This window comes from Leucoraja erinacea, chromosome 8, assembly GCF_028641065.1.
Source record: "Leucoraja erinacea ecotype New England chromosome 8, Leri_hhj_1, whole genome shotgun sequence".
Taxonomy (NCBI): Eukaryota; Metazoa; Chordata; class Chondrichthyes; order Rajiformes; family Rajidae; genus Leucoraja; species Leucoraja erinaceus.
In genome coordinates this window covers 50265114-50290294 of record NC_073384.1, presented here as the reverse complement: position 1 = coordinate 50290294, position 25181 = coordinate 50265114, and the positions used below count along the sequence as shown (strand labels likewise).

The following is a 25181-nucleotide window of genomic DNA, read 5'->3' as shown; positions in this document are numbered from 1 at the left end:
AAGCATCCGACACACCAAAGAAAACAATCTGACTTTGTCCAACCTCACCTTACAGCTATGATGTTGCAAACTTCAGTATGCCCACATAGCTTAGTAAAGTAACACTGTCTTAAGTCTTCAGTCTTAAGTATTTTTGGAGTAAGTCAGTGGGCCAGGCAGCATCCCTTTCCGCAGAAAAGGAATAGATGACATAGAAACATAGAAACATAGAAATTAGGTGCAGGAGTAGGCCATTCGGCCCTTCGAGCCTGCACCGCCATTCAATATGATCATGGCTGATCATCCAACTCAGTATCCCGTACCTGCCTTCTCTCCATACCCTCTGATCCCCTTAGCCACAAGGGCCACATCTAACTCCCTCTTAAATATAGCCAATGAACTGGCCTCAACTACCCTCTGTGGCAGAGAGTTCCAGAGATTCACCACTCTCTGTGTGAAAAAAGTTCTTCTCATCTCGGTTTTAAAGGATTTCCCCTTTATCCTTAAGCTGTGACCCCTTGTCCTGGACTTCCCTAACATCGGGAACAATCTTCCTGCATCTAGCCTGTCCAACCCCTTAAGAATTTTGTAAGTTTCTATAAGATCCCCTCTCAATCTTCTAAATTCTAGAGAGTATAAACCAAGTCTATCCAGTCTTTCTTCATAAGACAGTCCTGACATCCCAGGAATCAGTCTGGTGAACCGTCTCTGCACTCCCTCTATGTCAATAATGTCCTTCCTCAGATTTGGAGACAAAAACTGTACGCAATACTCCAGGTGTGGTCTCACCAAGACCCTGTACAACTGCAGTAGAACCTCCCTGCTCCTATACTCAAATCCTTTTGCAATGAAAGCTAACATACCATTCGCTTTATTTTACTGCCTGCTGCACCTGCATGCCTACCTTCAATGACTGGTGTACCATGACACCCAGGTCTCGCTGCATCTCCCCCTTTCCCAATCGGCCACCATTTAGATAATAGTCTGCTTTCCTGTTTTTGCCACCAAAATGGATAACCTCACATTTATCCACATTATACTGCATCTGCCAAACATTTGCCCACTCACCCAGCCTATCCAAGTCACCCTGCAGTCTCCTAGCATCCTCCTCACAGCTAACACTGCCCCCCAGCTTAGTGTCATCCGCAAACTTGGAGATATTGCCTTCAATTCCCTCATCCAGATCATTAATATATATTGTAAATAGCTGGGGTCCCAGTACTGAGCCTTGGGGGTACCCCACTAGTCACTGCCTGCCATTGTGAAAAGGACCCGTTTGCTTCCTGTTTGCCAGCCAGTTCTCTATCCACATCAATACTGAACCCCCAATGCCGTGTGCTTTAAGTTTGTATACTAATCTCTTATGTGGGACTTTGTCGAAAGCCTTCTGGAAGTCCAGATACACCACATCCACTGGCTCTCCCCTATCCACGCTACTAGTTACATCCTCGAAAAATTCTATAAGATTCGTCAGACATGATTTACCTTTCGTAAATCCATGCTGACTTTGTCCAATGATTTCACCACTTTCCAAATGTGCTGCTATCCCATCTTTAATAACTGACTCTAGCAGTTTCCCCACTACCGATGTTAGACTAACTGGTCTGTAATTCCCCATTTTGACGTTTCAGAATGGCAGGCAGTGACTAGTGGGGTACCGCAGTGTCACACACACTACTACCCCCCCCCCCCCCCCCCGCACTCACGCTAATTACCCCCCCTTGATATAATATTAGTATTATTAATTTGCTCCTTTTACTCCATAAACACCCTATCTACTGACGCATAGCCCCCAACTTGCAGTCACACTTGGGGGGGGGGGGGGGGGGGTAGAGAGAGAAGGGGCAGAGACAGAGAAACAAAGAGAGGGGCAAGAGGGAGAGGGGGGTGGAGAGGAGGAGAAGAGGGAGGGTGGATGAGGGGGGGAAAGGTGGGGGACGAGAGGAGGAGAGAGAGAGGGTGTGCTGAGGGGGAGAGGTGGGGAGGTAGGGTGGAGGGAAGAGGGTAGGGGATTTAGGGGAGGGGGAGAGAGAGAGAGGGAGGGGAGAGGGGGGAGGGGAGAGGGGGAGAGAGAGGGTGTGCTGAGAGGGGAGGGGAGATGGGGGGGGGGGGAGGGAGGGTGGAGGGATGGGGTGTGGAGTGGAGAGGAGGGGGGGTTTAGGGAAGGAATGGTGGGGGAGGGAGGGGGGAGGTGAGATAAATAGGGTGGGAGAAGAGGAGAGGGGGGGGGAGAGGAGAGGAGAGGGGGGGGAGATCCTAAGAAACATTTTAGAACCAAAAAAAGACACATTCTGCAAGCATTGTAGAACCAAAAGAGACACTTTTTGCAAACATTTTAGAACCAATAACCACTTTTTGCAAACATTTTAGAACCAATAGACACATTCTACAAGCGTTTTAGAACCACTAAGGACACTTACATTTGAGTAGCCGGGTTTAGTGTTAGTCACAGCTCAGAGAAACATGACCCTCCCGCTTGCAGACACTGATTGAGGCACACCACTTCCTGGTTTTATAGTCCCTCCCCCCTGCCGCCAGCAGGGGCAGCAGAGAGAATGGAGAATTTTGTAAAATCATTAATATCTCGTCATTTTTCATCGACGGGAAAAATCCTCGGCGCACATACGGCGGAGGGGGGCTCTGATCAAGGTGGCCAAAAATGACGGCCGTTGGTGGCGGCGTTCTCTCGGAAATCGCAGCACAGATGGCCAAAACCGGTCAAGAACAGACTTTTAGTAATATAGATTAATGATTTGGACAAGGGAATTGAATGCAACATCTCTAAGTTTGCGGATGACACTAAGATGGGGGGCAGTGTTAGCTGTGAAGAGGATGCTAGGAGGCTGCAAGGTGACTTGGATAGGCTGGGTGAGTGGGCAAATGCATGGCAGATGCAGTATAATGTGGATAAATGTGAGGTTATCCACTTTGGTGGCAAAAAAAGGAAAGCAGACTATTATCTAAATGATGGCCGATTAAGAAAAGGGGAGATGCAACGAGACCTGGGTGTCATGGTACACCAGTCATTGAAAGTAGGCATGCAGGTGCAGCAGGCAGTGAAGAAAGCGAATGGTATGTTAGCATTCATAGCAAAAGGATTTGAGTATAGGAGCAGGGAGGTTCTACTGCAGTTGTACAGGTTCTTGGTGAGACCACACCTGGAGTATTGCGTACAGTTTTGGTCTCCAAATCTGAGGAAGGACATTATTGCCATAGAGGGAGTACAGAGAAGGTTCACCAGACTGATTCCTGGGATGTCAGGATTTTCATATGAAGAAAGACTGGATAGACTTGGCTTGTACTCGCTAGAATTTAGGAGATCGAGGGGGGATCTTATAGAAACTTACAAAATTCTTAAGGGGTTGGACAGGCTAGATGCAGGAAGATTGTTCCCGATGTTGGGGAAGTCCAGGACAAGGGGTCACAGCTTAAGGATAGAGGGGAAATCCTTTAGGACCGAGATGAGAAAAACCTTTTTTCAGACAGAGAGTGGTGAATCTCTGGAACTCCCACAGAAGGCAGTTGAGGCCAGTTCATTGGCTATATTTAAGAGGGAGTTAGATGTGGCCCTTGTGGCTAAAGGGATCAGGGGGCACGGAGAGAAGGCAGGTATGGGATACTGAGTTGGATGATCAGCCATGATCATATTGAATAGCGGTGCAGGCTCGAAGGGCCGAATGGCCTACTCCTGCACCTATTTTCTATGTTTCAGGTTGGAACCCTTCATCAGACAGTCTGAAGAGGGGTTATGACCCGAACGTCATCTATTCCTTTTCTCCAGAGATGTTGCATGACCCACAGAGTTACTCCAGCATTGTGTGTCTATCTTCGACTGTAAAGAAGCATCTGCAGTTCATTCCTACACATTCTAAGTATTATTGTCAGCATTCAAAGTGTATTATAATGAGAGAACTCAAGAACTTTAAACATGACTTCCTCAGACTTGCAATCTACAAGTTTGTGTTGGAAAGAACTGCAGATGCTGGTTTAAATTGAAGGTAGACAGAAATTACGCAATTACCCAGGGTCATTACAGGTTCTTTTTTAGGAAAATATGATTTTGGTGTTTATATGTGTAACAAAAATCTGGATTTCTCATCAGTAAATCTCAATAATTATGAATTATTTTATTGGATTGATGATTTGGTTTTTCTATTCCAATGTGTGATTAATTGCACAAAACCCCATCTTTATTTAAACAAGAATCCACCCTTATGTCACAGCTCTACTTTCATTCAAAGCAATTTTCTACAGTTGTGGGATATCTGGCAAAATGGTAATAAGATATTTATGTTAGTATAAGAATTTATAATCTGCAGAATTTAATTTTCTCAAGAATGTTAAACAGATCTTAAAACTATCTGAAAAATCTGATTAGTTTTGGTATCTGTGCTCTAGCTTGATATCTGTGAATACTAACCACAGGAAAACTTTTAACATGCTGATTTTTTTTTAACCTGCGTTAAGCCTGTCAATGAATCACAGTTAAGTTTCACAAGGAATATGTTGACCTTTCACAATTGCTGTTGAATATGGCAATCGCATAAGCCATCTCACAGAGCCTATAATTGATGCTGAAGTCCAGAGAAAAGTGCTGATGTGCAAGTTAAACTTGTTTCTGGCAATAATGGCAGGCGGAGAATAATCCCCATCGCTCGCGGAAGGGTTGGTTATTTGTCCAGATGTATCTACCATTTATAAGCTTGCCTGAAGCTGGCTTTGCTCTGCTGAATTCGGGTACACTATCCCAACATTTAAGAAACATTTAGACAGGAACATGAATTGGACAGGTTTAGAGGGATATGGGCTAAATGCAGGCAGCTGGGACTAGTGTAGGTGGGACATGTTGGTCGGTGTGGGCAAGTTGGACCAAAGGGCCTGATTCCATAATCTCTGACTCCGTGACTTTATGACTATTGACAGAAGGAAGATATTGGTACATTAAACCACAGGTAACCTTCACGAGTAGACTAAACGGTAGGAAATTTATGTCCTTTTCAGATATATTTCCTGGTTTTGTTAGGTAACACAATTCATCAAATGCCTTTTGTTTTCTGTATGTCTTCTCATTATTGCTGATGTCCAGTCAGGTACACGCTACCTTCTGATGGCAGTGTGGTGCTGTTTTGCCAGAGTGTCAAAATTTGTGAGCTGAGCTTAAAGGAAGATTTCTATGAATGTTGCTGTTGCTGTTAGCAAATTCATTTTGTTAAATCTTTGAACTGCATTTTCCATTTTTCACATGGCAATATACTGAATACAGGTGTCGTGTTATATTTGTATAGGACGTTGGTGAAGGCACATTTAGAGAATTGTGTGCAGTGCAGGATCGCTACGTCATCATGTCCTTAATACAATAACAGATCATTAAACTGGAGATGGTGGAGAGTAGTTTTGCGAACATTTAATTGTCATGTGAATGGGAACCAAAACAAGTAAATCCCTAATTGGAGGAGCAGCACCTCATATTTCGCTTGGGTAGTTTACACCCCAGCGGTATGAATATTGACTTCCCCAATTTCAGGTAGTCCCTGCTTTCTCCTTCCTTCCCAGCTCTCCCACCCCGCTCTCCCACAGCCTGCTGTCTCTGTCTTTTTCTTTCTTTTTCCCTCCCCCCCCCCCCCCACATCAGTCTGAAGAAGGGTCTCGACCCGAAACGTCGCCTATTTCCTTCGCTCCATAGATGCCGCCTCACCCGCTGAGTTTCTCCAGCATTTTTATCTACCTTCGATTTTCCAGCATCTGCAGTTCCTTCTTAAACAAATCCCTACTTATGCAGCTTTACAGGCACATTAAATGCTACAACACAACAAATAATCAAACGATAAATTATCTTTAATTCTAGATAAACCAGATCAAGATATTACAACCCAAATTACATAATTCATCGTCAGAAGTGCAAAGTCCATATTCGTTTGGTGCTGAGATTGGGTTGTGGTTAGGGGTGGGCAGGGTGGTTTAAGTGATTGATAGTTTGTGAGAAGAAGCTGTTCTTGAACCTGGAGGTAATAGTTCCCTGGTTCCTGGACCTTCATTCCGATGATAGCAGCAAGGTGAGAGTGTAGCCAAGGTGGTGTTTGTCTTTGATATTAGCTGCCTTCTTGAGGCTGAGCTTCCTGTAAGATCCCTTTGATGGTGGAGAAGTTAATACTCATGATGGACTGGGTCCAGCATTTTCTCTGGTTTGAATTAGAAACGTAGAAACATAGAATTTAGGTGCAGGAGTAGGCCATTCGGCCCTTCGAGCCTGCACCGCCATTCAATATGATCATGGCTGATCATCCAACTCGGTATCCCGTACCTGCCTTCTCTCCATACCCTCTGATCCCCTTAGCCACAAGGGCCACATCTAACTCCCTCTTAAGTATAGCCAATGAACTGGCCTCAACTACCCTCTGTGGCAGAGAGTTCCAGAGATTCACCACTCTCTGTGTGAAAAAAGGTTTTCTCATCTCGGTTTTAAAGGATTTCCCCCCTTATCCTTCAGCTGTGACCCCTTGTCCTGGACTTCCCCAACATCGGGAACAATCTTCCTGCATCTAGCCTGTCCAACCCCTTAAGAATTTTGTAAGTTTCTATAAGATCCCCTCTCAATCTCCTAAATTCTAGAGAGTATAAACCAAGTCTATCCAGTCTTTCTTCATAAGACAGTCCTGACATCCCAGGAATCAGTCTGGTGAACCTTCTCTGCACTCCCTCTATGGCAATAATGTCCTTCCTCAGATTTGGAGACCAAAACTGTATGCAATACTCCAGGTGTGGTCTCACCAAGACCCTGTACAACTGCAGTAGAATCTCCCTGCTCCTATACTCAAATCCTTTTGCTATGAAAGCTAACATACCATTAGCTTTCATAGCAAAAGGATTTGAGTATAGGAGCAGGGATTATAAGGGAAGACTTGACAAGCTGGGTCTTTTTCATAGGAGGATGAAGGGTGATCTTATTGAGGTGTATAAAATCATGAGAGGAATAGATCGGGTTGATGCGCAGTCTCTTGCTCATAGTAGGTGAATCGAAGACCATAGAAACATAGAAAATGGGTGTAGGAGTAGGCCATTTGGCCCTTCGAGCTAGCACCGCCATTCAATATGATCATGGCTGATCGTCCAAAATCAGTACCCTGTTCCTGCTTTCTCCCCATATCCCTTGATTCCATTTGCCCTAAGAGCTATATCTAACTCTCTCTTGAATACATCCGTGAATTGGCCTCTACTGCCTTCTGTGGCAGAGAATTCCACAGATTCTCAACTCTGGGTGAAAAAGTTTTTCCTCGTCTAAGTCATAAATGACCTACCCCTTATTCTTAAACTGTGACCCCTGGTTCTGGATCCCCCCCAACATCAGGGACATTTTTTGTGCATTCAGCCTGTCCAATCCTTTAAGAATTTTATATGTTTCAATATGATCTCCTCTCATCCTTCTAAGTTCCAGTGAATCCAAGCCCAGTCGATCCATTGTTTCATCATATAACAGTCCTCCCACCCTGGGAGTTAACCTGGTGAAGCTACGCTGCACCCCCTCAATATCAAGAATAGGTTTAAGGTGAAGGGGAAAAGATTTAATAGGAATCTGAGGGGTAACTTTTTCACACAGACTGGTGGGAACAAGCTGCCAGAGGAAGTAGTTGTGGCAGAGACTATCCCAACATTTAAGAAACAGACAGGAACATGGATAGGCCAGTTTTGGAGGGATATGGACCAAACACGGGCAGGTAGGACAAGTGTAGCTGGGACATGTTGGACGATGTGGACAAGTTGGGCCGAAGGTCCTGTTTCGATAATGTATCACTCTACGATACCTGTAGTCAGGATCAAACCCGGGTCCCCGGCTACTCTTCTGCTGTGCCACTATTACCCGCTAAGTTACTTCAGCACTTTGTGTTATTTTGTGTATTAGCCAGCATCTGCAATTGTTTGTTTCTACGTGGGACACATCAATTCTGTGCACAGATAATTGTCTCTGTCTGAAATTTAAAACAAATTGATATGGGAAATGTTAAGTTGTTGAAAAAATTCAAAAGGCACATTCGCGTTATTAGTTTTCTTTGCCAAAAACGACAAAAGGAGAACTAAAATGACTGTCAGAAAACTAATTTAATGAGCCCAGGCAAATAATGTAGCTGCTTTGCATACAATGTGCAATTTAATAGCTGTTTATTAGGATGTAGTTTGCGGGAAATGCTTGTTAGATCAGTGACCTCACGGTGCTCTCCTGAATACAACATTGCCATTATCAGCATCGCAACATGTCTGTGATCAGGTAGAGTATAAGCTTCAGGATATAGCTTCCTGTCACTGTCACACTGGGTGTACCTGAGTTTTTCATGTACTCTGCACATATCACATTACTGCAATGTGATTCAATGACAGCATTTCCCATGGCCATTACCGGATTTTGTCAAATTTTTAAATCTGATTGATGGCATCTTGGCAAAGGGACGTAATCTGATCAACCTGATGTGTTACTCGCATCATGTTACTGGCCACATGATATACCACATTGTGGTTTGTTAGGCAATTGTACTATCGTTGCAACATCTTGTTTTCCTTTCCAAAGAGCTCCCTGAATGTTTCCACCAAAAACAATGCTGGCCCAGAGTTTGTCTCGTAAGGGAACACCAAATACGCCTCCACATCTCGATCTGCATGCCCTCTTTCTGAAAAGCAACAACTTCTTCTTTCAGAAATCTTGGTTGAAACCCATAGCTGGCATTGGGGGAAATAAAAAGGAAATTTAAATAATTAACAAAATGCTCATGGCAACCCAAGTGCCAGAGAGAAAATAACGACACATTTGGATTTAATTTGCTTTTCCGTTTCCCTTAAATCATACACATTATGACTCTCCAGCAAACAACAGTACCTGTTTTCTATGGGCACCTTTGATGAATGTATCTGACATTCTGAATGTTCATGTTTAGCTGGGTGCGTCCCATTCTGCTGTCCCCCACCCTGAGAAGTAATGCTACCACGCACCGTGTCTGTCTGGGCTCTTATAATTTTCTTATGCCAGATATATGAACTGCTCCACAGCAGATGACAAACGTATTATGCAAGAGCACTTTGGGTTTGTGTTGAATGTTGGTATTTATTTAATTTTATTAATATTAGAAACTGCATTAACATATCGGCTACAAATTGGTTTTGTTATCTTCCCCCTCTCTTTAGGGACATTCCAGTTATATTACACACCTCGACTGGTCACCAGATACCAATTTCATAATGTCTAACTCAGGAGACTATGAAATCCTATATTGTGAGTATTCTAATAATACTTCCAAAAAATGAGAAGAATATTATTAAAGCGATTTATAATGTTTTGGTTTATTTTTTGTTTTGGTAATCTTTTCAGCCAACAGTAAAACTTTAATGCAAATGTGGCACTTAATGATTGTCTTTCCACCTCGGGTTTATGAATCACCTATTGTTTTTTTCACAATATTTTGTTAGCTTTGCAAATAACCATTTACATAACAGATTATCACTGTATTGACATTAGTCCGTGACAACCACTTGGAGAGTTTGTCTATTTTGGCCCATTCTTTCATATTTAAAAATACTATAATTGTTATTGCATCAATATTTTTAAAGAAAAAAGCCGCATGTGTGAATTGCAGATGCATTGTTTGGACTGTACGTAACATTATGCTTCTATAAGCTTGAGTTTCAGTTTAGTTTATTATCGTCACATGAAGGTACAGTGAAAAGCTCTGTTTTACATGCGATTCAATTAAATCAGATAATACTATACATAAATATATTCTAGTTGATCTCAAGTACAATAGGTAGAGCAAAGCGAAAGATACAGAGTGCAGAACATAGTTCTCAGCATCATAGCGCACCTGCTCTAGAGGCGACAGCGTTCAAATTTAACAACTATATTATGAGTCACACTAACCAACAAACTGCAAAGAGTACCAGATTGGATGATGATGCACTCAAAAGTTAAAGCAAACACAAAATCAACATTCTATTCCAAAAATAGCGTTGTGTAACCCTGTCTGTTGTGTTCATTTCACTTTGCTCAGGCTGTTTGTGCCAGTCATTATGGATGTAAGCAATAGTCCTTCCATCATTGCAACATGGCAGGTGAAGCTACAGCTTGCCCTCTGTGACAACCTTGAGGTACTCTGGGTTTAGAAGTTCCATCTTTGGACTGCATGTTCTCAGAACGATCAATTGTGTTGTGGGTTGACTGAACGACAATATTGCATTTTCCTGCTGAGAGGAAACAGCAGATTCAGGCTCAGTAAAGTGTCAATCGGCAGCTCAGCAAGTCTAGTAGTTTCCACCAGGTGCTCTGGTTTCTCCCCATATCCCAGAGATTGCTGGTAGTACAATTGGACACTACAAATTATTCCTTAATGTAGGTAAGTGATGAAAGAGCCAGAGCTAAGATTCATGCGCATGTGAGAAGGAGAAAAGACTAGAGGATAAAGGAAGTGTAATGGAATTTCACTACTGGGACTCAACATTGAATCAATGGCATGAATTGTATCTTCCTGCACTGTAAAAAATAAGTTAAAACATTGTTCTATGTTGTCTTAGTGAAGAGAGAAAAATAATCAGATTTTTTTTAAGTTTAGAACATTGGCTCAAATTTCAAAAGCATTTTGTAGTGAATAGAAGGAGAGGAAATGATTTGCCGCTACATGAAAGTGTACATTTGAAGGTGGAATCTAAAAATGGCATTTAAAAAAATACCCACTGCTAAGTTTGATAAGTTTGTCAGTAAAATATATTTTGTCTAATCTCAAATAATTTGTGTTTTTAAGGGGATATTCAAAATGGCTGCAAGCTGATCAGAAATCGTTCTGAATGCAGGGATATGGAATGGTATACATATACATGTGTTCTGGGCTTTCATGTATTTGGTAGGTTATTATAACAGATATTATTGCTATACACTTTCATCATGTAAGTTTTGTTGCATGTTGTATATATGTAAATAACAGTGCAAAATATGTAAATTAAAAGCTGCAAATTACATTTTTATCTGAGCAAAATTGTTTTCAAAGGTAATTAATGCACTAATTCCAAATAAAGGAAGTGGCTGACAGGGCCTGGTTGTGTATAACAGACAATCAGCTGAACAAGTAAAGTGGGGGATAGTTAATTTGTGCTTCTACTGATCCATGTAGGTCTTCAATGACTTGCCAGTTAACAGTTCACACTTATCATAACGTTAATGCTTCGACCATTATGAGTGGAACAATGATATCATACTCGTTCTATAAACAGTTTGTTCTTTTTAATTCAATTCTATATTGTAAAATCATTACTCCCCTCGCCTTGAGTAATGACAAGATCTCTGCTTTGTTAATTGCTGAGAAGAATTAGATCAGATAAATGCTACCAGTTGCATGTTGCCATTAAAGATTACACACTTGTGGTAAACTTCACTAGTACTCGACAGGCAGCATCAATTTTGTCACTGTTATAACTGTACTTTAAAATCTTATTTAAAGTAGCTCAAATATATCTCAACGTTTAAGTACGTAAACATCAAACAAAATAAATTGAAATTATTAAATGTTGATAAATTAATATGTTAAATTCTTAGTTTTTAATATAGCTATGTAGTAGTCAACGATGAAGCTTGACAGAGAAACAACAGCAGACAGCAAGAATTGTAATGTCTAAATATTTGCAGACACTATGGTCTTCACACATACCAGAGACCGTGGTCACTGCTATAAAGCAGCAACTCTACTGCTGTGCCCCTGTTGCACCCTATGTACTAATAAACTCGAAGAACAATCTCTGAGCATTGTTGTTCTAAAGTAATATAAAATATATTCAATTAATTCTTGGTGGCATTTATTTCTAAATTACGTGTGTTTGACACATCAGATAAGAAAAATAAATAGTGCAAAATCATTTGCAAAGATGGGTACCCCTTTTTATGAACAGTGCGCTGCCAAAATATAATAACGTGATAGCTCTAGTACAATATTTTATATTTATATCAACTTATTTTCAAATTTTAGAGTAACAACATTCGAAATTAAGAGCAGGAGCAGCTGCAATGAAATTTAAATCAGTTTTATAATTTGAGATTAATGGCAGTTCTATCACGCAGGTTCAATGCAGCTGGCAGTAGTCTGAAATGAGGACGTGATGGCTTGGTGTGGATGCCCATATCAGCCCGCATTTTTTAATCTCATTGGTCTCTCGTCATATGAATACCATTGGGTGATTGTGCAGAACATCTTAGCTGTGCCTAATATCGTTTGACATTTACGTGCATGTATACTTTTCAACAAGGATAACAATGAATAGGAAGGAGTTCTAAATGCATTCTCCCTTGCTCCCTGAGGTTCAGGCCACTTGACCAATAATGTATTTGCTCAGTGCCTAAATGAATGAGCAGGGATTAAAAATCCTTACACATTTAATAAAATAAAGTTCAGTGAGTGAATTTTCACCACACTCTTGTTTGCTTGTTGCCATAGTTTTACTATGGGTGTTAAATCCAGGAAAATAGCAGAAAAGCCATTTTCTGATTTTCTTGTGACATTTTTTCCTCATTAATATATTTACCTTGAATTAATATTCCAATAATTCACTGTTTGCCAACAATGCCCAGAACCACAATAGAACATTGTGTAAATGTCAAGTTGTATATATTCTAAATACTTGATTCAGTGATAAGGCTTTAACTTATAGCATGCTCTCAAGGTTTTGGATATAGATACAAATATATAGAACTAGACTAAACTTCTTCCCACCCTGCTTCCTGTACAGACTCTATCAGCTACTCCCTATTCCTCCGTCTACGCTGCATCTGTGCCCAGGATGAGGTTTTCCATACTAGATCATCAGAGATGGCCTCGTTCTTTAGGAAATGGGGGTTTCCCTCTTCCATTATAGATGAGGTCCTCACTAGGGTCTCCTCGACATTCCGCAGCTCTGCTTTTGCTCCCCCTCCCCCCATTCGCAACAAGGACAGAGTCCCCCTTGTTCTCACCTTCCACCCCATCAGCCGTCGCATACAGCATATAATCCTCCAACACTTTCGACACCTCCAACGGTATCCCACTACTCGCCACATCTTCCCATCTCCATTCCTCCTCCAACATTTTGTGTCTACCTTCCAAATATATAGAATACAGGTCTGAACAAGCTGAATGCATTATTTCTGTAGCTTTATTTTTGATCATTATCAACTTTAGTTATTCTGCTTTGTAGCTCAATTCCCTTGCCCTTTACTATTTTACTTGTTCAGTCAAGTGTCTTAATTATTTTTTTTAAATAATGTTTTTATGGATTCTGCATTAATTACAGTTTTTGGCAGAAAATTACTAATGCCAGCCACCCTCTAATTGGTGCACGAGATAGATAGCAAAGGAAACGAGAATTAAACTAGTCAATCCCCAGTTGGCCATCAAGGAAGGAATTAGCAGCACTTATTGATTTAGTTGAACATTACTGTATATGTCTGATAAATCAAGCTGTTCAGTTCTGTTCACATCGCTCCTTAAAATTTACAAGGCTCATCTTGGCTTGCAGCATTGAATTTGTAAACAATGTTTATCACTGCTCATAAAAAAAAAATACCCAAAAGTGATTTGGTTCTATTTTCATGCCTTATTGACTTCTGCAATGTGAACATCTTACAATTAAGAACATTTGATCATTCATGCAAAAAAATGTTTATTCTTTATCGTGTTTACTTTCAGTGCCAGGTAACAAGTTAAATGTATTTTTACTTCTTTCTAAAACTACAGCCATTTGTCAAATGGAAACAGCTTGAAAAGTCATGATTTTTTTAAATTTAATTTCTTGCAGGAGTATGGCCTGAAGGCTCGGATGGCACCGATATCAATGCACTTTGCAGATCGCACAACAAAAAAGTGGTGGCTGTTGCTGATGATTTCTGCAAAGTTCATATCTTTCTTTACCCCATCTCTAAGCCTAAGGTGAATGAGGTTATAGTTGCTATGAATCTTTACAAGCTAAAAGTTACATATACCATTGCAGAATCAGAATCAGAATCCAAATCCAATGACCAAGTATCACAAAGCCATCACCTAAACTGCAGTCTGAACAAGGGTCCTGACCTGAAATGTCACCTCTTCATGTTCTCCAGTGGTGCTGCATTGGGTTTGTCCAGCACTTTGCATCTTTTTTTTGTTAGCCAGCTTCTGCAGTTTCTAATATCTACCTAAACCTTATTGCCGCACTGATTTTTTAAACAGGTAGATTCATAGTCATAGCCCACATATCTGTACGTGTCCAAATGTGTTTTAAATGTCATTATTATGCCTGCCTCAACCGTTTCCATATACCCACCACCTTCTGTGTGAAATGTTGCTCCTCAGGTTGCTATCAAATCTTGCCTCTCTCATCTTAAAACTATGCCTTGTAGTTCTTGATTCCCCTACCTTAGGAAAAAGAGTCTGTTCATTTATCCCATCTACTCCCCTCCTGATTTTATACACTTCTATACAATACAATCAGCGCTCCAAAGAATTAAATCCTAGCCTACCCAACATCTCTCAAGAACGCAGGCCTTTGATCCAAGGCAACATCCTAAATAAGAAAGTACATCATTTTTTTAAGATCTACATGGGAGACAGCTGTGTTCCCCAGGTGTCAGTATAGAGACCACTTGTTTGCATTTTCATAAATTATTTGCATACTGCAATTGAGAGTAAAACATCTAAATGTTCCAATGAAAACACATTTGGAGATATAACTAATGGTGAGGATGATACCACGTCAGATCTGACAGATTCTGGGAATCCATACATTTGAATATCGTGGTTAGGAAGGAAAAGATCAAACGTTTTAAATTATTTAGTTGATTTGTGTGTTAATTTTATAACATGTACTCATCTTTAATTATTTGCAGATAATTTTCATAGTTATCAGAAATCCCAAGATGTAAAAAGCCACATCTTTTGACATTAGTTGCAGCCCCAAACCTAATATCACCTCCTTCCCAAGCAGCCCAGGACAGTCCCAGTTCAGGACCAATGTAGTTAACCACCTGTTTACACATTGCTGGCTGCCTCTTTGGTGACACATCAAATGTCCCTGCACATCTGACCCAGGCTAATTGCAAGTAGGCTGGCACTGTGAATGGCGGGCTACATGCACCACAATTTGACACAATCATAAATTATCAATGTGTTGTCCTATATTTCCTAATCCCTTATTTAGAATTTAGCTGTGCCTCAGTAGGATCCAAGTATAAACCTTACACTTACCGGGACTTTATTGTGTTGTATCTCCAGGCTCCAAGTCATGTTTACAGTGCACACAGTAGTCATGTGACCAACGTTAGCTTCACCTACAACGATGGCCATTTGATTTCGACGGGAGGAAAAGATACTAGCATCATACAATGGAGAGTGTGGAGAGCAGCCGAAAAAGTACCTCTTCCATCAAACGAAAGCAACCCGGAGCAAAGTTGCTCACCACCTCCAGCTGCAAGTCCAACAGAAAATTTGCCAGTGTCTTAAAACCTCAAACCTGTAGGAGATTCTTGGCTTATTTTCGGAGGAATAGTAGCTGGGCATTGTGAATAGGGATGCTGGATTTGTTTAATTCTGGTCTAATCATCTGTGGAAAGGATGGAATGATTCCCAAGGGCTTCATTTGAAAGTGTCAAGTGAATTTAATGACTGGCCAAAGTTCTTCTTGGGAAGAAATTCCAACAGTTATAATACATTTTAGACACCAGTTAATTATATAAAATCAGAAGTTACTGTAAATACTGGAAAAAAAAACACTTCTGCGGTTGGGATATGCTGAGTTTGCTTTGTATTATGAAGCATTTTTTTCAAGTTGAATTTAAATGATTGCATAACAAATAACACTAATTGTTAAATTCAGTCAGAATTAACTCATTTTACCAGGTCTGCATGTGGTCAAGAATTATGAATGAGGTTGACTCACACAGAGTATTCTGGTAAACTATGACTGCCAAGATTATGGCACTGCCTTCTTGAATACTGAATATACAATGTCTCTGCATCACTTATGTCTGATGATCATGTGGACATTTTTGTGATCTCTGATTTGAAGTAGGCTTATTTGCATTTGTTGTTCAGATGAATTAAACTATACCTCGTGAAGTGGTCTCAAGTCTACACATATCTTCTAATTCTATTTTTTTAATTTAACATTAATTTCCAGTAGCAGACCTGTGTTAGGAGCAGTCACATAATCTAAACTAAACTCAACCCTTTGAAGTATCTTTTAGATTTTTGTTGAAGTACAAACTGCCTGATTGTTTCCTCCTTTCTAGACTGGTTATGTTTGCGAAATTTGTACTTTTTGCTACTTCTTCATGAACTAAATGATCCACCAATTACCCGCCAGTCATTGTGTATTAATTCTGACCATGGCCATTCATTGAACAACATGGCATTTAGCGTATCCTATCAGGATATCTAAGTATAGATTAGTTTTGTGTTTTCTGGGGATTTTTCTTTGTTTTCAGGCCTGCAAAATTGCATTTGAAACATGAGGGGGAGAGCAATCACTGACAATATGCAAGGGAAAGTGTCCAATTAGATTATTTATAATTTGATTTGCATAGTGTAAACTAAATCTTTTATTACATATGTTGATTCAATGCTTTAGATTTATGGAAAAGTCATAGCTAGTAATTCTAGGTGTTGTTAAATGTGCTTAAGTCTTAAGTGTGAAATCAAGTGTTTACCAGATCGTGCCATTCCAAAGTGGATCAGAACTGTCATTCCCTTTTAATCTGTACTCAGGATAATCTAATTACCAGGCATTTAGCAATTGCTGATCCAGGGCAAGTGCCTAGATGGACTCGAAAATATGCAAAGTCCTTTATTTCATAATAGGTGCTATCTGGGGATGCTTTTGACATGCAAAAAGCCTTACAGCTACCAACTGAAAGTATAACAACAAATTGATACATCGGTCTGCAATAACTTAGGGAATTTAATATGGAAAATGTGTTGCTGTATTAAAACAAAATTGATTGTAAGGGAAATATAAATGACCAAGGATTTACCAATGTGTTGATATTAGAATTGTTTTCATGCATTCCTGAAAATGGCATAAGAATTGATGAAAAATAAATAAGTGATCAGAGTGAAAATTCACCTGTGTTTGACTTTTCAATGCTATACTATTAAATCAGCTTGTTTTTATTAATATACTACATCAGTGAGGGAACAATTGCCAGTCATCCAAATTTAAACATATATGCCAGCTGACAATCATATTTTCCAACCAGGGATGTCCATTTCTTATGTATATTATTATGTAATTTATACCTAGTCTCCCCCCCCCATTTCAGGGCATCACAATGTTTGGGACACAGCAATGTCATGTAAATGAAAGTAGTCATGTTTAGTATTTTGTTGCATATCCTTTGCCTGCAATGACTGCTTGAAGTCTGCGATTCATGGGCATCACCAGTTGCTGGGTGTCTTCTCTGGCGATGCTCTGCCAGGCCTGTATTGCAGCCATCTTTAATTTACACATATTTTGGGGGCTAGTCCCCTTCAGTTTTCTCTTCAGTATATACAAGGCATGCTCAATTGGGTTCAGATCGGGTGATTGACTTGGCCACTCAAGAATTGACCATGTTTTAGCTTTAAAAGTATGTTTGGGATCATTGTCTTGCTGTAGAATGAACCGCCGGCCAATGAGTTTTGAGGCATTTGTTTGAACTTGAGCAGAGGGGATATGTCTACACACCTCAGAATTCATTATGCTACTACCATCAGCAGTTGTATCATCAATGAAGATAAGTGAGCCAGTACCTTCAGCAGCCATACATGCCCAGGCCATAACACCCACCACCACCGTGTTTCACAGATGAGGTGATATGCTTTGGATCTTGGGCACTCCCTTCTCTCCTCCATACTTTGCTCTTGCCATCACTCTGATATAAGTTAATCTTTGTCTCATCTATCCACAATACCTCACCATGTCTCTTGGTTTGGTGGATTTCACCACTTTGGAGGATGGTGTTAGTTATGGAGCCCCACCCTCTGCTACCAGGTTGGTCACCATCATTCTCAACTGGATGGCCTGAGGTTACAACACTTTGTACCAAAACATTGGTTGAACAACTAATAGTCATATAGCTTGGAAACAGGCCCTTTGGCCCAACTTGCCCACACCGACCAACATGTCCCATCTACACTCGTCATAGACACAAAATGCTGGATTAACTCAGTGGGATGGCAGCATCTCCGGAGAGACAGAATGCGTGATGTTTCGGGTCGAGACCCTTCTTCAGACTGAAGACATCTACAGTAGTGCCACCTGCCTGCATTTGGCCCATATCCCTCTAAACCCATCCTATCCATGTACCTGTCTAATTATTTCTTAAATGCTGCAATAGTACCTGCCTCAACTACCTCCTCCGGCAGCTCGTTCCATAAACCCACCACCCTTTCTTTAAAAAAAAGTTACCCCTCATGTTATAACCATATAACATAAACCATATAACAATTACAGCACGGAAACAGGCCATCTCGACCCTTCTAGTCCGTGCCGAACACATAATCTCCCCTAGTCCCATATACCTGCGCTCAGACCATAACCCTCCATTTAATGTTCCTATTAAATCTTTCGCCCACGCACCTTAAACCTATGTCCTCTGGTTCTTGATCCCCCAACTCTGGCCAAGAGACTCCTTGCGTTTACCTGATCTATTCCTCATGATTTTGTACACCTCTATAAGATCACCCAGGTGCAATATTTGCAGATAGTAACAAAAGTTAATGCAGTTTTTGTAATCCACCCACTGGGCTACAACTGAAGTAATACATCCATTTTCAAGCATGGTATTTTCATAGGTATTTTCAAAAGCCTGACCGCCATGTCATGGGATTCCAACTCAGTATCCCGTACCTGCCTTCTCTCCAACCCCCTGATCCCCTCCACAAGGGGAGAAACTCCCTCTTAAATACCAATAAATAATACCCTCTGTGGCAGAGTGTTCCAGAGATTCACCAGGGTTTAAAAAACAGACTAGAATAATAGTGATAATCAGAGGAGTGTGATACCTCTGGAGGAATAATAGTGATTGTTTGCCTCTGGAGGTATTTTGATCAGAGGAATTCCAATAGCTTAAATAACAAAATGACATGGATTTAAAGGCGAGAGAGCTTCATGTGCACCTCTTCCAACCTCGTCTATTACATTTGGTGCTCTCAATGTGGCCTTGTCTACATCAATATGACCAAGCGCAATGACCTTGCTGTCTGACATGGCATCCTGGCACTTCCAGTAACCAGCCTTTTTAATTCCCACACCTACCTTCCTTATCTTGGCTTCCTCCACTGCCATGTTGTGGCCAAACGCCAATCTGTCTGGGTAGTTGACTATACAATGATGTGAGGATTGAATTTTCCAATTTATAGTCATAGTCAAACTGCAAGGAAGCAGGCCCATTAGCTACCTTGCCCATGACAAACAAGATTCTCCATCTAAGCTAGGCCCATTTGACCATGTTTTGCCCATAATCACAAACATTTCCTATCTGGGTACCTGTCCAAATGTGTTTTAAATAGTGTTATTGTACCTGCCTCAACTGCTACTTCTGGCAGCTTTTCCATATACTCATCATCCTCTGAGTGAAAAAGTTGCCCATTAGGTTTGTATTAAATCTCCCCTGTCACTCCATCTGTTGCGCATAGGTTAAATTATGTTCTCTAGTTCTTGATTCTCATACCCTAGGAAATATAATCTGTGCTTAGTTTAGAGATACTGTGTGGAAACAGACCCTTTGGCCCACCGAGTCTGTACCAACCAGTGATCACCTGTACACCTGCACCAATACTACACACTAGGGACAATTTACAGAAGCCAAATAACCTACAAACCTGTACGTCTTTGGAATGTAGCTCCCAGAGAAAACCCATGCGGTCACGTGCAGAACGTATAAACTCTATACAGACGGCACCCGTAGTCAGGATCGAACTCGGGTCTCTGGTAATGTAGCGCAGCAACTCTACCACTGTGCCACCAGGCCTTCTCCACCTTAGGAAAAAGACGCTGTGCATTCACCCTATTTATTCTTGTGATTTTATAGTCCACTATCAGATCACCATCCTGTATTCTAAGGAATAAAGTCCTAGTCTCGTTACTTTACCCTCCCTTGTAAAACTGATCACCGCCGTGAAACCTACTACCTGCCCCCTCTGCCCTCCAAAAGGATGTCATTACAACAGCAGGTCCGAGCATCCTCGCCATCTTCAACAGCTCTCTGGCCACTGGCACTGTACCTACCTGCTTCAAGCATGCGGTGGTCCAGCCATTCCTGAAAAAACCTACCCTCGACCCCACCTTGCCAAGCAACTACAGACCCATTTCTAAACTGCCTTTCCTCTCAAAAGCCCTTGAAAAGGTAATTTTAAGTCAACTTATGCCTTACCTTCACCAAAACACTATCCTGGAAACATTTCAATCAGGTTTCAGGGCTCACCACAGCACAGAGTCTGCCTTGTTGAAGGTACACAATGACCTACTGCTCACCGTTGACTCCAGCGACTGTGCAATCCTGCTCCTTCTTGACCTCAGCGCAGCATTTGACACTGTCGACCACACCATCCTAATTGACCGTCTCCGGTACGGGGTTGGTATTGATGGCACTGCCCTGAGCTGGTTCATCTCTTACCTCAAAGGTAGGAGTTTCTCGACTAACATAGGCAACTCTTTCTCCTCCCCAGCTAATCTCTGCTGTGGGGTTCCACAAGGTTCCATCCTTGGCCCCATTCTCTTCTCCCTGTATATGCTCCTCTTAGGCCAAGTCATTGAAAGGCACGGCATTTCCTTCCATTGCTAAGCATACGATACACAACTCTATCTCCCCTGAAGCCCAAAAAACAATCAAATCTACTTAACCTTATCCACTGCCTCGAGGATATAAAGTACTGGATGACCCAGAACTTCCTCCAACTAAATGAGAGTAAGTCTGAGGTCATCCTTCTCGGCCCCTCGGACTCAATCAAAATGATAGCAGGCAGCCTTGGAAGCCTTACCCCACTACTCAAACCTCACGTCAAAAACCTCGGCGTGATATTTGACTCGGCACTGAAATTTGACAAGTCAATGTGTGGTAAAAGCTAGCTTCTTCCAGCTTCGGATGATAACTAAAATAAAACAATTCCTCCACTTTGATGACCTCGAAAAGATCACCCACACATTCATCTCCTCCCGCCTCGACTACTGCAACTCTCTTTACACTGGCATCAGCCAATCTTCCCTGTCCCGCCTGCAACTGGTTCAAAACGCCGCAGCGAGACTCCTGACGGGCACCCGAAAAAGGGACCACATCACCCCAATCCTGGCCTCTCTCCACTGGCTCCCTGTGCAGTTCCATATACATTTCAAGACCCTCCTCTATGTCTATAAAGCCCTCAATGGGCTTTCCCCCTCCTACATTAAACGTCTTCTCACCCACCACTCCACCTCCAGGTCCCTCAGATCGGCAGACTTGGGGTTGCTGAATATCCCACGGTCTAGGCATAAGCTTAGGGGCGACCGCGCCTTTGCGGTTGCAGCTCCTAGACTGTGGAACAGCATCCCCCTTCCCATCAGAACTGCCCCCTCCATCAACTCCTTTAAGTCAAGACTAAAATCTTATCTATACTCCCAAGCCTTTCCTGACGTCCACTGAGCGAGGGTTATGTGTATATATGTATGTTAGTTTGTTTGTTTATACTATTCTTATAACAAATGTAAAGCACTTTGGCCAACGAGAGTTGTTTTTTTAAATGTGCTATATAAATAAATGTGACTTGACTTGACTAGTCTGACCTATCTCTTCCTATCTCAGGCCCTCAAGTCCTGGCAACATCCTCGTAAATCTACTCAACACCCTTTCTAACTTAACAGCTGTGTTTTTGTTTTTACCCCTTCCTTAGCAACCCCATTTACCCATCTCTGACATACTCCTCCCATTAGGTTCCCTATTCTCACCTCCCATCAACCCTCCCTTATTTGGTTCCATTCATTATTTTTTATTACATTCCATAATATGAGACCTATGCCCATCTCCACTTATCGCCTCCCAGCCTCTGTTATTATCTCCATCCTTCCTGTTCCATCTAATTCCATTTGCCAATTAACCCTATTCATCTGGTTCCAGCAATTGCTTACCAGTTTTTTCACCCTACCCCTCCCCGTCACCTCTTTCGAATACCTATCTTCCCTCTAATCTCAGTTCAAATGAAGTGCCTCAATTTGAAACATATGCTCTCTGAGTCTGTGGACATATGCTGTCCACAGACTCTGCCTAACCTGTTGAGTTCCTCTAGCAGTTAATATTTATTTTAATTCCAGATTCCAACATCTGTAGTCTCGTGTCCCTAGATTTAAAGGAATTAGGCCCAGATATAAGGAGAATATATTGTGTATGTTATGATCAGGAATACAGCCCCTAAAAATATAGCAGAAACAGATTTAAGAGTGATTTTGTTATTCTTATTCTTTATTACTGTTATTTCAATGGCCAAGAAGAATTAGATGCACATTTAGCAAGGAACATTTACGAGAAATGGGGGAAAAGCAAGCACTGGGATTTGTTATTCTGATGTTATGATGATTCAATGAAAGCTCCACTTCTTCATTGTAAGCAAGTATTCTGTGTCAGACAGAGCACTGCTGTGATGACAAAGACTTGCTAAGATCTTGCTTAGGGCGACACGGTGCTGCAACGATAGAATTGTTTCCTTACAGCGCCAGAGACCCGGGTTCAATCCTGACTATGGATGCTTGTCTGTACGGAGTTTAAACGTTCTCCCCGTGACCTGCGTGGGTTTTCTCCGGGATCTCCAGTTTCCTTGCACACTCCAAAGACGTACAGGTTTGTAGGTTAATTGGCTCAGTATAATTCTAAATTGACCCATGTGTCTGTGGGATAGTATAAGTGTGTGGGAATCGCTGGTCAGCACGGACTTGGTGGGCCGAAGGAGACTGTTTACGTGCTGTATTTCTAAAACAAAAAAATGAAATCTAACACTTTCATGTCAATTAGAGCCTATTGAAAATCCCCAGGCCCATTGCTCGGATACACTGGGAATCTTGCAGTTTGCAGATGCCCATTGAAAAGTAATTAACAAACACTTTGAACCAAGAGTTTAATAAGTTGTTGTGGTCATTATCGTGTTCCAGCTTTCCTGAAGTCAAAAGTTTTGAGATACAATATGGAAACAGGCCCTTGGGTCCACTGAGTCCATGGGTCCACTGAGTCCATGGGTCAACTGAGTCTATGGGTCAACTGAGTCCATGGGTCAACTGAGTCCATGGGTCAACTGAGTCCATGGGTCAACTGAGTCCACGGGTCAACTGAGTCCACGGGTCCACTGAGTCCATGGGTCCACTGAGTCCATGGGTCAACTGAGTCCATGGGTCAACTGAGTCCATGGGTCAACTGAGTCCATGGGTCAACTGAGTCCATGGGTCAACTGAGTCCATGGGTCCATTGAGTCCATGGGTCCACTGAGTCCATGGGTCCACTGAGTCCATGGGTCAACTGACTGAACTGAGTCCATGGCGACCAGCGATTCCCACTCACTCGCACTATCCTACACAAAAGGAACAATTTACGATTTTTGCTGAAACCAAATTAACCTACAAACCTGTACGTCTTTGGAGAGTGGGGGGAAACTGGAGCACTTGGAGAATACCTACGCGGTCACGGAGAGAATGTACAAACTCCGTACAGACAGCACCCATAGTCGGGAACAAACCTGGGTCTCTGACACTGTGCGGCAGCAACTCTGCCATTGCATCACTGTGCCGCTCCCAGCAAGATCCACACCCGGGTCTCCGGTGCTGTAAGGCAGCAACTCTTCCCTGTCGCCCTTCATTGTTATATACACTAGCATGATGAGGTACAGGTCTGATGAAAATCTTGCTCGCAGAAGCACTGAAGGCACATGGACTCAGACCACACAGAAAAACATAAATGATACATAAAAAAACACAAATTCTGCAATACAATGAAGAGAAAAAGACCACAAAAAAACAAGACAATAGCGCAAAACACAATTAGAAAACAAGTCTGGTAATGGAAGATGTTTTCCGTATTGTTTAATTGCTGAGGTAGATGAGAGTTGTGCAGTTCGGTTCAAGAACCAGGATAACAGCTGTTCCTGCACATGGTGGTGTGGGACTTCAGGCTTCTGTACCTTTTGCCCAATGTAGTTAGTAGTGAGAAGAGGATATGGCCAAGATGATGGGTATCCATGATGATACATATCACCTTCTTATAAATATCAAGCAGTTCATGTATTCAAGAAGGAACTGCTGATGCTGGAAAATCAAAGGTACACAAAAAAGCTGGAGAAACTCAGCAGGTGCAGCAGCATCTATGGAGCGAAGGAAATAGGCAACGTTTCGGGCAGAAACGTTGCCTATTTCCTTCGCTCCATAGATGCTGCTGCACGCGCTGAGTTTCTCAAGCAGTTCATGTAGATGCTTTCAAAGGTGGTGAGACTGTTCCCTTTGATGGACTGGGCTGAGCCCACCACTCTCTGCAGTCTCTTGTGTTCCTGGGCACTGGAATTGCCATACCAGGTCATGATGTAACCAGGCAGAATACATTCTATAGTACATCTGCAGAAGCTTGTTGGAATATTCGGAGAGATGCCAAATGTATTTAAACCTGTGGGAAAGAAGACGCGCTGGCTGCCTTCTGTGTGATTACATCTATGTGTCGAGTTCAGGACAAATCAACCTAGATGTTAATGCCCAAGATTTTGAAGCTGCAACCTCTCTCCACTGCTGACTCACCAATGAAAACTGGAATGTGGTCTCCTGACTTCCCCTTTCTGAAGTCAATGGTTAGTTCATTGGTTTTGTTGATGTTGAGCGAAAGATTGGTGTGGTGGCGCCAGATGTTCTATCTCTGTCCTGTACGTGATTCATCGCCACCTTAGATTAGGCCAATGTCCGTACCGGGCCATGATGCAACAAGTCTGGATACTCATAAGGGCAACATTGCTGAGTTGACGTTTTCTATCCTGGATGTCATTCAATGTGTTGAACAACAGATTGCCCCATTAGATTATCTGCAAAATCTCAAAACCTACCATTCCACATTTCCTAGGACAGGATGACATGTGATGTCTTTACTGTCTGTTGCTACTTATCTACGTGGCTCTCCAACACTTGGATTCATCTATATCTGTCAAATTAAATGCTATGTTGCAATGCTCTCTTCCTCCTCCTCCATCTGCCATTTCTACCCA

General features: G+C 41.8%; 1 protein-coding gene across 5 annotated transcripts in view; it reads left to right on the top strand.

Moving 5' to 3' along the window:
- LOC129699681 (echinoderm microtubule-associated protein-like 4) overlaps positions 1–17065 on the top strand; it is a 195144-nt gene extending 178079 nt beyond the window's left edge. For all 5 annotated transcript variants that reach the window (XM_055639673.1, XM_055639672.1, XM_055639674.1 and 2 more), the window contains 4 exons: positions 9148–9235; positions 10755–10853; positions 13771–13901; positions 15222–17065. In XM_055639673.1, coding sequence (XP_055495648.1) covers positions 9148–9235; positions 10755–10853; positions 13771–13901; positions 15222–15449 — 546 coding nt within the window. In that variant the 3' untranslated portion in view covers positions 15450–17065. The remainder of the gene's footprint in view (positions 1–9147; positions 9236–10754; positions 10854–13770; positions 13902–15221) is intronic.
- The last annotated feature ends 8116 nt before the right edge of the window (positions 17066–25181 follow it).